Source organism: Guyanagaster necrorhizus (genome assembly GCF_019112545.1).
Source record: "Guyanagaster necrorhizus MCA 3950 unplaced genomic scaffold BT62scaffold_18, whole genome shotgun sequence".
Taxonomy (NCBI): Eukaryota; Fungi; Basidiomycota; class Agaricomycetes; order Agaricales; family Physalacriaceae; genus Guyanagaster; species Guyanagaster necrorhizus.
This window is the reverse complement of record NW_025064897.1, coordinates 692,234-705,464: the sequence shown is the minus strand read 5'-3', so window position 1 is coordinate 705,464 and position 13,231 is coordinate 692,234. Positions and strand designations below refer to the sequence as shown.

Here is a 13,231-nt window from a genome sequence, read left to right as displayed (position 1 = left end):
TTGAGATCCCCGTGCAATTCAAGCAGCTGGAAAGATCACTGCGAACTGGTTCTATCAGACTGAATTTGTCTAGATCTCGGAATCTGTACCCATTTTGAGCAAGAGCAACGTGGACTAACTGACATAACCAAGACCCCGAAACTAGTCGCCGTCCGGTCCCGGCATGCCGAACTATGCCGACAGCCCTGCTCCGATGTGACTAGTGTGACAGTTCACCGCGTCTTTTGCACCACCATGTCCGACGATGAAATGAATATTGACGAGGGTACGCCCCTTCTATCATTTTTGTTAGTCGATGTGACAGCCTACACACTTCACTTTTTCAGTTGCTGCAGGAGGAGCCGTTAGGAGGAGAGGTCGTGGCTTCCAAAACACAGGTGTGTGGTTTGAATACTACCGATTGCATTATTTTACTCATTGTTCGTTTCCCTTTTACCTCTTCGCTTTCAGGCAGCAACGAGGGCACGGTGACTGCTGAACCCACATATGACCGAGTCGAATCCAAAGATTCCGATACAAGGGCCGCGCGCTGTGAGTTATCACTTGGTGCTATATCTTCGAAACGTGTTGATGAATTGCCTTCCTTCCATTCTCTTTTCGGACACAATTATATAGCGGTTGAAGGCTGGATTGTTCTGGTGACAAACGTACATGAGGAAGCGACGGAAGAGGATGTTACCGACAAGTTCGCAGAGTTCGGAGAGATCAAAAACCTGCACCTCAACTTAGATAGGCGGACGGGATATGTCAAGGTGAGATAACCGGTTTTTGTGGTGTGCTTTAGATGATAATTATTGTTTCTGCAGGGATATGCATTGGTGGAATATGAGACGATGGCTGAAGCGCAGGCGGCTATCGATGGTGCATCTGGTACCACACTGCTGGAACAGACAATACATTGCGACTTTGCATTCGTTCGACCTCCCCCCTCCGGTCCAAAAAAAGGCAGAGGTCCTCGTGGACGCAGCGCAAGTCCAAACAGAAGGCGATGATCACGTATTTTTGTAGTATTTTTTATTTCTCCGCCTTGTACATCAATATATTGCCTGTTGCTGAGCTGCTATCGGAGTGCTTTTTGTTCATAGCCCCCTACAGTGGACTAGCAAAGCAGCAACGCTAAAGTTATTCGCTCAGGTTGGCCATGCCGGCCGTTGTTATTTCCCACGGTATCTCTTCAACCAACCTCACGTTATTAAACAAGGGCCTTTCGCACCATGGCCGCTAGAGCTGCCTCTGCCTCTGCTTCCGACAGCCAAGACGATGGGCATGCCGCATCGTCTAAGAAAAGAAAAGATGAACCCGAAGAGGAGGACGAAGGGGAGGACGAGGAAGAAGAAGAATATGAGATTGAAAAAATCGTTCAGGCGAAGCGCGGAGTGTTTCCAGACGTAAGTATCGCAATATAATAATATATTATACATCGTACTTATCCAAAACTCAAGGGACGGATGGGCTATTTGGTCAAATGGAGAGGATATGCTGACGAGCACAACTCGTGGGTTGACGAAACTGATGCCGCGTTCGTGTTCTGGCTTTTGCCTCATGCCCTATTTCTAATTCTTTTACACAGCAATGCACAAGACTTAATCGACGCCTTCTGGAAGAAGAACGAGAAAAAGAGCGCGTCGTCCAAGACCTCTGGACGTAAGCCTCGGAATGCGACTGAGGGCCTCGAGGAGGAGAGCGCCTCTGCGCCGCCGAAGAAACGCGGCAGGAAATCTCAGTCTGAACGCGACGCGATTGACGAAGATGATAATGCGAGGACGGCCAAGAAGTCGCGCAAGTCTGGTACCACAAAAAAGCAGTCTCAGGCTCCTCCCGATTCCGAGGATATCATCATGGAAGACGGATCGCCCATTGGTGATATGTCCCAGTATGAATCCCTGGATAGCTGGGAGCATCTTATAGGCACAGTTACGACCGTCGAGCAGGATCAGGCTGATAAGCTGTTATGGGTTTACTTTTCATTGTGAGTTTCTTCTTGCTTTCTCTAAAGTTATTGTTCATTGATGAATATGTACAGGCGATCTAATGGAGACCGCGTGAGAGCTCAGTCCACAGTTTGCCGAGAGAAATTTCCTCAGAAGGTATGCGCTTACCGTTCTGGTCCAAAGTCTTAATGTAGCTGACACAATCTATACTAAGCTCCTGGATTTCTATGAGCAGCATCTCAAATGGACTGAGGCAGAGGCAGATGTGAACTAGCCCAGACCTTGTGTTGCCGTCCCCACCACCCATCGGCCTCTTTCGTCTTGTAATCTCCGATTTTCGTCCGACCTGTTTTACCTTCTTTTTCTTGATAGTCTATGTGTATACAGTCTGCGACCAACATATTTCCTTACCATCTCAATGTGAATGCAAGGTAGTCCTGAATAGGCAGAAGGTTTTGATGATGGAATGATGATGTTCGTGATCTAGTTGATATCTTTCCAATGGAGGTGGTGTATGATGCTAGTCGACCCCCGTCACCTCCTCCCTTTGAACAAATAGGATCTCGGTTCAACAAAGCGTCCCCTGCAGGTACCAACATCGGAACTGCGTACTCTTGCGCGTTAAGGATATAGTATTGAAATTGCTATTAACAACGGGGGTAAAAACGCGCTCTCGATCGTGCTGAGTGGAATCTCGGCGTCAGTGGCGGTTTGGGTCGTCTGAAAAAATGTACGTAAAGATATGTAGCAACGTAACATATCCGTCTGTCTCGGGGAGGTTCCAATAGAGTGGAGGGGAAGCAAGGTCGAGGAACAGTGGAATTGTTGAATTGTTACGATCGCTCCTTCGCGGCAAGGTCAGACCAATAGCCTGCCGAGTCGTGTGGCTTCTAGTCATTTCACGGCTTCGACAGAGCTGTTTTTCTGGGACTCCCTCGTCCCTCACTCAAAGCACACCCACGTCTAACAATTCGAGCTAAGCTAGAAGGGGCAGTTCTGGAACTGATTTTTTTTTTCTTTCCCACTCCGAGTTGTGTCAAATACATTGCATGACAGTAACGGCAGGTCCTTGCTCTCTCTTATAATAATCAGACCGTCGGAGAGAAAGACAATGATCCGCCCCATTGAAAGCCGGAGATTAGGAAACAATCACATCTCTTCGGACCTCGACTGCCGATGTGGGCTTCCAACTTGTTATCAGAGTTTTGACTTCGGAGGGACGTAGAGTTAACGTTGACCGTGCATTCGTTGGTAGACAGCCGGGACTGCGAAGGTGCATGCCGCCAGTTACAACTTGAAAGGCGAGCACATGGATTCATAATAATCATATCAGTTCCTGGAGGTATGCAGTAAATTTCGAATGCACAATAACAACCCAAGGTCGCGTGTCTGTGAGAACTTGGGCAGACGTTTGAAAAGTAGCCATTTACGGGTTCTCACTTACCTTCTCTGCCAATTTCATCCGACTTGATGATGAATTGCCTTCCCTTGATAATCAGTCTTACCTAGCACCAAGTGTGCGTTGAGTTTTGGCTCGTAAAATTGCAAAAAGACGGGAACTTTTGAAAGCATGGTAGGGTATCTATCAGTGTCATGATTTGTAGCACAGCTATCGGAGGAGATTGCCAATGAACGCCTGCTTCCCTGAACTATTGATTCATGCATGTATTACTCGGACCGGTCTCCCTTAAACTATATGCAAGTTACACTCAGGCTGCTAAAACTCAATTCAACGAACAAGCTATTAGTTACATGGTCTTTGGTCGTTCTATGTTAAAAGTGTCGGACTTCCCAGAAGGGAGATTATATGATTGGTATATCTACAGTGCCTAGTACGCTGGTCCAGATGCATATGCAGGGAGGAGAACGTTGATGGTCGACCACGGCGTAACGCACGCACGTTGAGCAGAGCGAGGTGAAGGATAAGGATATCAAAGTCGTGGCATTGATCGTGCCTCACATGATTGTATGTGACAGACCCATACTTTGAAACGGAGACCTCTTAGTTGGCCGGATTAGATAGGCAACTATTAGTACATGAGCAATGAAGAGTAGGTGTCTTGAGTCCGACCCGACGCGAATATGACAATGAAACCGACTGAAAGAGGCAATGTACGGAATCCGCCCACGCCTGCCTCACTGAAATACACCCGATGGCAGGGATGTACCGGAAACACGCGTACGAGGATAGCAAGTCTCCCCTTCCACTTGCCTCCCAACAAGGAAAACACCGACAATCGGTTACGAGATAGATTCGCGGTAAGGTGACCATAAAGGGATTAGCGTGTATCCTCCCAACTCGGTCCTGTGCGTGAACACTCGGAAATAGACCCTTCTGAGATTCATCCTTAAAACACCCCCCAATTTTGAGCCGTTAGCCACTGCTGTCCAAGGTAGGCATGTTATATGAATGATTGTTGCTTGACAAACCCGGAAACGATACCTAGCGAGTCGTGAGGACTGGAAAGGATATGGGAAGGATTTAATTAACTCTCATTTCATCGGGAGGGAGGGCGGTCCAGGCTCTTGTTAAGGCTGCTGTATAAAGGATGCCGATCCTCCTCGATAGTTTGACCCTAGCGGGATTCCGGAAGTCTCCGTAGGCCCATTCAGCAATAACTGAGTCCCCATCATCCGTTCATGGACGATACTAGTAGAGAGTGAGCACCACTTCCTTCCCTCCCCCCTGCCACCTCTACGGAGGCCGGCGCGCTTACGTCCCTTTCCCATCGGCTGCAACGAAAAATCTGAGGGTTCGATGGAATCCGAGTTCCGAGTCGATAGTCGTCGGGAGAGGCGGGAGAAGGAGTGTAGAAGCACTTGGCCATCGGCACCGAGCCATGAGTAGGGGCCTTTCCTTCCAAAGCCTCACATCGGAGCCAAAAAGTTACACTCGTAGAGTTTCGTTCTGCTGAGAATAGAAGTATGAGGTACGAATGTCCCCCCCAAATGACATGATCGAGACCCTCCTGTTAGGATTCGAAAGCGCCACTACTCATGGCTAGCAGCACGACCGTACATAAAGACGGTTTGACGCGTTTAGCTCTTGTGTAATGTAGTTTGATGGCGCCGATCGTAACGGGTAGTGAGGGGGGGGAGGGTTCCAAGTTGAAACAATCGTCGAGTGACCCCCGCCCTCCCCCCACGCATCGGAGCCGTGAGAGAGATTGCAACAAGGAACGGAAATGCCGCAGCATCCGAAAAAAACCAAGCCAGGTTCCTGGAAACGCCCGGCGAGCCCACTCACCCCCCCCGATATGTGATCCCCGCCCAATCGCGCATATGCATGGAACCTGGAGTCTTAAACCTGCCGATCCACATTGCACGTCATATGCATCCAAAAGTTCCTGGAGAAGGACTTCGTCATAGATGTTGAGACTTGATCTCCGTTTATCAACATTACTGAGTGGCTTCTTTGACTTCCCCCCCTGCACTTCCTGCTAAGATAAGATGCCGAACAATGTGATGCCGAACAATGTGCCACTTCAAGCTGGACTATAGGCGTCTGCATCCGGAATTTTCGGAAGAAGAGGGAGAGAGAAGAGTTGTTTGGTCGTGAGGGGGTGCGGTCAACAAACCCGCTTGCATGCATGTTCCTGGAAACACAGCCTGCGTATCTCGCGGCGGAAGCGGTTCCTGGGATCAATTCCCGTCCAAGCGCGTCCACTTGAGGTAAGGATGGGGAAATGAAGAATGGACTCTGGGGATTTTTTAGTTCTGAGGCGGTGGGATTTGTTCGGCCTTGGTTCGTTCGTTGCGACAAAATTTCCCCAAGCTAATATCGAACAATCATGGTCCATATAATGAAGAGGTCTAGACAAGAATTTGAGGGAAGGAGGAGTGATCCTTGGTCCGTGGATAACAGATAAAGACAACCGATGTAACCTTCTCGTCACACGTATAGGCACCAGAAAAGTCCCGGCGGGAGATACTTGTTGCTTCTGGCGTACTGGCGCGATCACGGGTTGTGTTTTGGTGGTCCAGGTAAAGCGAAGAACGAACGGCCTCGCAAAATCCACGGTCCGGGGGAGGGGGTATTGAATGGAGACGATATGCACCCACATGCAATCCAGAACCTAACGCGCATGAGGATCACCTAGCTGCGCTCCGAAATCTGATGGGAAGTAATAGTTGTAGGTTGCTGAGAGGTTAAAGTGCGGAAGCAACAAAGGTTCACAGTGGTGATGGAAGAAAACGAAATAGAAAAGAACCGTCGGTTGAAAGACAGATCACGTAAACGAACAAATTGCTCGCTCTACGTCAATTCAAGTTCGTGGTAGATGTGACATGGCGACGTAACGAGGAAGGAGGTTGTGGCTGTTGCAATGCTCAAGGAAATAGCCAGGAATGGCGACGACCTGATGGAAAAGAACGATGGTGACTCAGAATTTGAACTATACCAAGTCGCGCTGTAGAACCTAATTCCTGAGAAGCCGTATTAACAGGGAGCGGCACGGGTGTAACAAAAAACCGCGGAACCCACAAAGTTTTTTTTGACAGAACCTGTACTGATGGGAAGGCACTGCAAGTAACGTAACCGCTTGTCATTGGACCTCATGGAAGAGAACGAAAAAAAAATATGCATACCACAGAGAACTTTTCGAGGTGACTATAGAGACGCCAAGATATTTTCGTGGCCGTGGCGCAGTAACAAGGGCAGCCAGGAGATCCGGGATTTAGCGGTATATCTCCCGTACCCTGTATTCTTTCTCCTCAAGTTTAAAGTTTTGAGTGGTCGGTCCCGATCACAAACGAAAAGAGTGGGCGAATTCGTCATCGTCAAACTTCCCACGTGGTCGTAACGTGGCGTACATTTGACCCATTGAGTCTCCATTCTTTTTTCTTAGTTTTTTTCTTACTGGATCATCTAGTCAAGCAAGATTGTCAGGTGTCACACGTATCGTGAAAAATCGGATTTTTTAGGCCCGGAGTCAGACCCGGGGGTTTTGTTATTATTTTTCCGAATGATTTACAGTAATTAGGGTGATTGTTGGGAAAATGAAGATATCTCATGGCCGATGATTATCCTAGCGTGAAGGTCTGGAGCCTTTAAGTTCCAGATACATGCATGGGGATATAAATGCATATGAATCTCAACTTTTGCAGGCCTGGGAGGGGATTAGTGACTTCCCCGCCGCGGGGCATTTACGATCGCAATACATTGTAGAATGGCTAGGCTTGTCGGTCGGTTGGAAAATCTCACGACTATATTTTTGTTTCACCGAGGTGTGGGATAATACCCAGCCATTGAGTTGATAGATATCTAGAGCCTACAGAGTACTCGTTGAGCACAAGTCCCCAGAGTCTCACGGTTTGACGCGGAAGGGGCGCAAGTACTTGCTATGCAATTCATTTTACGTTACCCGCCGGCAAACAAGTCTTACATCATGATCGGGCTCGGAGGCCAGTGGAACTGAGATGCAGCAGGATATAAACGGAGGAAAGAAATGTACGGGTTTCGGTAAACCGGGCCGGCCACCACAAGTGAACATTCTTAGCCCAAGCTACGAGTATCCGAAGGTTTATTAATCCAGCTCAGACAAGGAATAGACGAACACGGTGACCTTATGAGCTTCTACCTCCACAACGTTCTGAGATTGAGCGAGATACGAACGGTGTCTTAGAACAGTGTACGTGAGCAAGAGATGACAAAACCATTGCTCTTCCTCTCACAACCTCGAGGCGTCATCCACCGGCATGAGAAATACTGACATGAAACCCACTTACAACAAACAACCCCATAAATTCTGCTATCCCCGGGCCACGGGCTCACATCATAATCCACTTATCATAGGATGTAGGGAGGAGGAGGAACATATGTTTAATGGGGGGAAAGTGCCTCTATGAGGTATATTATTAGAAATTTCTCTAGCTTTGGGGCTCCAAGGCCACCTTGTGTCAAACATAGATGCTACAGGTAGGCATGGTTACGCCGATAGACATGGTATGGACGAGGTCATACACCCTGAGTCTGTCCGAGTCGCTCAATGACAGCAAAGATTGCCCGTCCCTGATCGGGATGTTGTTGCCGTGGTTCTGGGTCAGTCCTCCTCACAAGTAGTGACGAGCAAATTTCACTAAGTTAAGAATAACATCGTCGAAGGAGGAGGGCGGTTGATAGGTACGCGCTATTTCCATTGAAGATCACTGCACGTGGGTTTCTTAGTCTTGCGATCGATATTGATGAGCCTGAAGGCCTGAAGGCTCAGCTTCAGGGTACAAGTCCGAGTATTTTCCGCAGTATGCTTGTTTAGTCTAGACGTACCAGTGGAGGCAGGTCTTCTACGGTCGCGGCGTGGCTTCGAATGAAATCCCGAGTTAGCCATGAACCAGTTCATTGATATCGGTATATAATCTTTGCAAGAGCAAGGAATTCGTAACTGGCAGTTGGCGTACCGACCTCGTGTAATCCACATTCAGGAGTCCAATAATATGACTTACTGTTCAGACTTGGACTCGAACCAGTCCTACTGCCATTCGATCGATTGTCATCAATCGAGCTCGGGAGTGGCTCGAGGCTAGTTCAGATTCGTGTCTGCCCTGCGCCGAGTCAAAGATCTTTTTCCTCGGTATAAGAATATTTCATTCGGATTTGGGAGGTTCGGCATAATTTGAAAAGAAAACAAAATATGGTCAGGTTAATGGTGCCCGCTAGGCCTTACAGCTGAGTCCATCTGACGGAATTCGTACCTGTATACATCCTCTAATCCGTCAAGACCATGTATGACTTCGTCGCTGTTCTGGTCTTCTGTCGGTTTAACCATGACTTGCGTTCTATCGGGTACATCTTGTGAAGTTGCAATTACAGATTCCATAACAAGGATGACTAAAAACGTACAAATGCTGTCAGTGGCAGCGGAAAACAACAGCAGGAGCAAGCCGCTCGTACTTTGCGAGGTCAGCGGGAATCTCACGTTACTTGTGGCCAGGAATGTTAAGATTGGAAGTCCGAGTTAGGAGACGGAGATTTTGTAGAAGATACTTACTTAACGATGAGCAAGGGCGAACTGACCAAATAGTGCTATATCTTCATCGCAGTTTAGAACGAATTGGAACAGAGAGATTCGCGTCTACCTCAAGACTCCTTTTCTCTGATGTAAAATATTCATTCGGGATCTAAAACAAAACAAGACATTACGCAATTTCAGCTATGATCTTTCCTCTATCGAAGCATGGTCAGTTTACTGATACCCATCACTAACACAGAGCCCTTACATATTCTTATTCTCCTCCATCCCTCGATGGACTGTATATTATTCCAATCATAAAACACCACCGGAAAGCAGACTCCGGCCCCGGGAAGAAGCTCACACAGCTTATGGATATACGTCTTGATTGGACCATTCCCCTCGAGTCCGGTAACGTTTTCCAAAACCTGATCCCTCCATCCGCCCATCCTCCAATCTTTTCGAGTTTACTAGTAGGGAAGATGCTCGCAATTATGTCCTTATTCTAGCACAAAAGTGGGACTACCTGTCGGAATACCGTCGTGAGTGGCACCTAAAAGCGTACCAGTCAGCATCGTCAGACATGTAGCCCCAACACAGGGCAGACTTGAGATACAATTCTTGCAGAAACTCATGATATATGCACCGCGGTCCACTGGACAAGACGGGATCCTACGTCTTACATGTTAGATGTATGCTCTCAACTCTCACTACAGCCGAGAAATATAATGAGTAATAAAAAATACTGTGGACGGCCTATGTCTCAGTCAGGGCTTCAAGGATCGGCAGAGCGCTGGCGCTGAGGCCCAGACCTCAAGTGTGCGCATGCCAATCTTTCGACCACTAACTTGAGGCGCTGTCCACTCACTGTCAAGCGGCAGATCCGCTATTCTGCAACATCATGTCTGACATCATGTCTGACTACTAAAGTACGTACTTACCACTGGAGTGGGAAGTCTTTACCGCCCGAGAAACCAAGGAGTTAAAGCTTTGATTTCTCGAATGATGTATACATATTCCGTTGGCATTAGAGCCAAATCGAGGTGTACCCCTATGACGCGACGCACGTTGACTTGCACATTGCAAGCGTATTGCCCAATTTTGATTTAAGCTCCCTTGAAGGACTTGGTCCTTCAATGTTTCCACGTCAGCTAAGTATAGTTTCTAAGCATAATGCGGCCGTCAAATTAGACCCCAATTTCGTGTTTGCATACAATAACATGACACGTTGCACTGTGGCTCTAGCCCGCGTACTTTTCTCAAGTGAGGGACGGCTAGCGTACTTAGCGTCTTTCCTAACAATATCTTCTCTTCTTTTGAGAAGTGGATTTAACGGGCTTCTCCACAAATCCTTTAACCGAAATCAACGGCGTCAGCGATACGCAATACTCGAGTCTCACCTCGGAATGCCGCTTGCCTTCATGTCCTTTTTTTACTTTTAGGTTGTGCTTTCCCCCTCTCGTAATAAGTTTTGGCTGATTGTCTCCTAGGTCACAGGCGCGTCGTATAGGTTACGAGAAGCGTATCAAAGATGGTCGTTGATGCAGGAATATGTGTGCAATACGTCACCTCTCCGCATTATCCAGTCACAGCCACCTGTTCAAGCGTCCGAGATTCTAGGACTTGAAATCGACTCAACACTGTTAAGCGGTCAGTGTATCTCCTTTCGCGATGGGGACTGCTATAACATCCGAGTGAAGATATGATTTACAGACAGTTCCGACCTAGTGTCAAGCAATAAGTATCTAGTACATACGACATGCCATTACAGTCTACCGTTCTGGGCTTGGGTTATTAGTCACTCCACCCATATAGAAAACGAACTTTGATGATGGACCATAATGTTAGAAAGCTAGGGGGAGTCGTATAGAGGCTTGAAGGAACAACGCGGACCGAGGTCAATGAATAGGACATCATGCTTACATATGGAAGGCGAGGTTGGTAAATAGCGGGATGAGATTATTCTAACCTAAAGGATACGGCAGCGGCGATAGCTACAGGCATAAAAATACTCTGACGATACAGGTAGTAGATACAAACACGAGAATATAGAACCTAGCAATATTTCAAGTCTGAAAACAAAATATAAATCGGGTAAGGACAGGAAAGACCATGAAACATCATATTACCACCAGTATCAGCGAGCAAGAGAACAGATGGAGCGCCGTTGAATGGGGACTCGGAGGAGAGCATAGACGCTCTGTTTGTCATGATGCTCCAGCGCGTCTTCCTCGAATGATTAGTCCGGCATCCCAGGAGCTGACCATCCATCCATCTTCTACGAGTCCCATTCGAATAGCAGGCTTTAGCACACTGACTTGATTGACGGAGTGACTACCACGCCCCGTGATGACTTTCAAAGGCTTGGCTGGGACAGAGCAACATCAAACTATGACCTGCGGAGGTGATGCGCAAACTTACCGGACACATCGATCGTCTTCAATGTCTCTTTCACAACATAGATAGCTTCGGCAGCGGTTGTTCCGTGTAGATCCAAAGTATTGGCATCATTTGATGCTTCTCTGCGCAGATGGTGAATTAATGAAGTTTCTGCTTCAAGGCGATAACCCTACCTTTTGGCATCCACCATCATGTAGGCAACATGCAGCGCGTCTTTCTTAGCCATTTCCTGGAGTTCGCGTGCCTAAGGAAGCATTCACACCAGTTCGCAGAGGTAATGGATTGACACACCCTTTCAGCATAATACATAGCCACCTCCCCGCCTCTACTTTTGCTAGTTCCGCGCTGCCACATTAACGCTGCTTCCTTGAGCATCTCGTCCCTCTTCTTCATGCTCTCGTTCATCCGCTTTCTATATTCATCGATTTCCCCCACGTCGCCTTTGCCACATTTGCCAATTCCATTGCCACTTCCCTTGATCTTCATCCCATTGACATCCCTCGTATAAGCTGGGATGTGCATGGGTAGTGACTGTGGAATACGTTCTGGCCCCTTCTGCCGTTTGACAGATTGCCACTGATACGGACTCGGTTTGTGAGCCACAGCCGGTGGCACAGAAGTATATTGTGTCTTCGGAGGTAATGGCGAAGGTGGAGGTTCTAGCGATTTCAGAGGTCCTGATACATTCTGAGGCGCAGATGTCGGCTGAGAAGAGTGATACACGCCCATCTGTAGATAACCAGAAGAGGAGTCGGTGTCGAGCTCTCGAAGAAGTTTGGCAAGCTCAAAAGCGTCGTCACCTCTTCCTTGTGTGGCATTGACGCAAAGTTCGGCGTCTAATCTGAGTCGAGAGTGCTCTTCTGAATTTAAATCTTCGTAAATTGTGTGTAACATTTCGAGCAAGGTAACAAGAACGGGTATGTGCTTATCAACATCGGGTTGGTGTGACCTGTTGATCGTGGAAAGGGCAGAGAAGAGTGCTGCATACGGAGAAGAGTAGCTCGGGGAATGGAAATAGGAGAGGAAGAAGGAAGGTTCGTGGGGTGGTAGAAACGTCGACACATGGGTCGATAGCGATGAGAGCTGAGTCCACCTATCTGATATTGGCATCGGTCCGCCTCGAGGAGAGTCAAGACTATTCGATCGAACGGGTGCGCATCTGTGCTGCTGGCGAATATCTGTAAGGGCAATTGGCTTATTCCTCTTTCTCTTCTTCCCAGTAGTCTTGTGCTCTCCGGCACGAAGAACTTTCTTCTTTGAACAAACCATGTTCCATGGAGACTCGTCCTCCATATTGTCCGCATCCTCCGATCCGTCAAGACCACGCTCCTCCATTTCTCGTATCCGTTCTTCCGACAGGATTCCAGCTACAAGATCCCACATGTCCATCTCACTATCACCAGGCTGAGTATTAGACAGAGCCCGGTTTAATTGGTCATGTTTAATGTGCGGTAGAGCGGCTTGCAGAAAACCTAAAGGGGAGCTAAATGAAGATTGCGACGATACTGAACCAGAAGTGCTCGATGTCGAGGTTTCCCCTACATATGCACTGGGAGTGCTGGTTGTATCGTCAGAGTAACCTGCACCCAAGTTGAGGTTCACATATTGTTCGGAAAGTTGAGAGGTCTCGGCTTCAGCAGCAAGCTCAGTCAGCGAGGCTCGAAGGTTGGCAATGTCTGTTGATGACGGTTCAACAAAGCTCCCATTGTCGTCGCTTTCTATGTCAGCTATTAACGCCGCCAAAAGTGATGTATCCAGTGGAGGGCAAAATTCGTTCTATGGTCTGACATAAAATCAAGATGGAGAATAAAAGCAGTGACAAGGCACCTGTAGCTGGTCGAACAAGGTAGATTGCAACCTCATATTAAATATAATTATACTTTTCCAATGAAGTATAGTCTGTGAAGCAGAAAAACAAGTGATACAGAAGATATGTGATGAGGTTGAGATGCC

At 47.8% G+C, this 13,231-nt stretch overlaps 5 protein-coding genes across 5 annotated transcripts; 3 read left to right on the top strand and 2 right to left on the bottom strand.

Moving 5' to 3' along the window:
* Window positions 1–234: 234 nt before the first annotated feature.
* Window positions 235–1,179, top strand: BT62DRAFT_987902 (RNP containing family member; the record flags this gene model as incomplete). Its single annotated transcript, XM_043190086.1, has 5 exons — window positions 235–265; window positions 327–377; window positions 451–531; window positions 616–752; window positions 807–1,179. 5 exons carry the CDS (start codon window positions 235–237, stop codon window positions 990–992), a joined length of 486 nt encoding a protein of 161 aa, XP_043037967.1. The 3' UTR covers window positions 993–1,179.
* Window positions 1,180–1,214: 35 nt separating this feature from the next.
* Window positions 1,215–2,467, top strand: BT62DRAFT_971168 (uncharacterized protein; the record flags this gene model as incomplete). The annotated part of the gene is made up of 5 exons (XM_043189009.1): window positions 1,215–1,388; window positions 1,443–1,519; window positions 1,571–1,969; window positions 2,024–2,087; window positions 2,146–2,467. 5 exons carry the CDS (start codon window positions 1,215–1,217, stop codon window positions 2,203–2,205), a joined length of 774 nt encoding a protein of 257 aa, XP_043037966.1. The 3' UTR covers window positions 2,206–2,467.
* A 2,360-nt stretch (window positions 2,468–4,827) lies between these two features.
* On the top strand, window positions 4,828–5,400 carry BT62DRAFT_245065 (uncharacterized protein). Its single transcript, XM_043180203.1, has one exon. The coding sequence runs from the start codon at window positions 4,995–4,997 to the stop codon at window positions 5,298–5,300; it is 306 nt and encodes a 101-aa protein (XP_043037965.1). The 5' UTR covers window positions 4,828–4,994; the 3' UTR covers window positions 5,301–5,400.
* On the bottom strand, window positions 5,401–6,206 carry BT62DRAFT_245064 (uncharacterized protein). The gene has a single exon (XM_043180202.1). The coding sequence runs from the start codon at window positions 5,993–5,995 to the stop codon at window positions 5,501–5,503; it is 495 nt and encodes a 164-aa protein (XP_043037964.1). The 5' UTR covers window positions 5,996–6,206; the 3' UTR covers window positions 5,401–5,500.
* Window positions 6,207–10,786: 4,580 nt separating this feature from the next.
* Window positions 10,787–13,226, bottom strand: BT62DRAFT_971166 (uncharacterized protein). The gene is made up of 5 exons (XM_043189008.1): window positions 13,106–13,226; window positions 11,570–13,054; window positions 11,452–11,522; window positions 11,300–11,400; window positions 10,787–11,246 (listed from the first exon to the last, which is right to left on the bottom strand). The coding sequence occupies exons 1-5, from the start codon at window positions 13,139–13,141 to the stop codon at window positions 11,086–11,088; spliced, it is 1,854 nt and encodes a 617-aa protein (XP_043037963.1). The 5' UTR covers window positions 13,142–13,226; the 3' UTR covers window positions 10,787–11,085.
* Window positions 13,227–13,231: the final 5 nt, after the last annotated feature.

Coding starts and splice junctions, on each gene's coding strand:
- BT62DRAFT_245065 (XM_043180203.1), top strand. CDS start 4,995: ATGGCGCCGATCGTAACGGGTAGTGAGGGGGGGGAGGGTTCCAAGTTG.
- BT62DRAFT_245064 (XM_043180202.1), bottom strand. CDS start 5,995: ATGTGGGTGCATATCGTCTCCATTCAATACCCCCTCCCCCGGACCGTG.
- BT62DRAFT_971166 (XM_043189008.1), bottom strand. CDS start 13,141: ATGAGGTTGCAATCTACCTTGTTCGACCAGCTACAG. Junction 13,055..13,105: donor CCTTGTTCGACCAGCTACAG/GTGCCTTGTCAC, acceptor GTCAGACCATAG/AACGAATTTTGCCCTCCACT. Junction 11,523..11,569: donor CTATGTATTATGCTGAAAGG/GTGTGTCAATCC, acceptor ATGCTTCCTTAG/GCACGCGAACTCCAGGAAAT.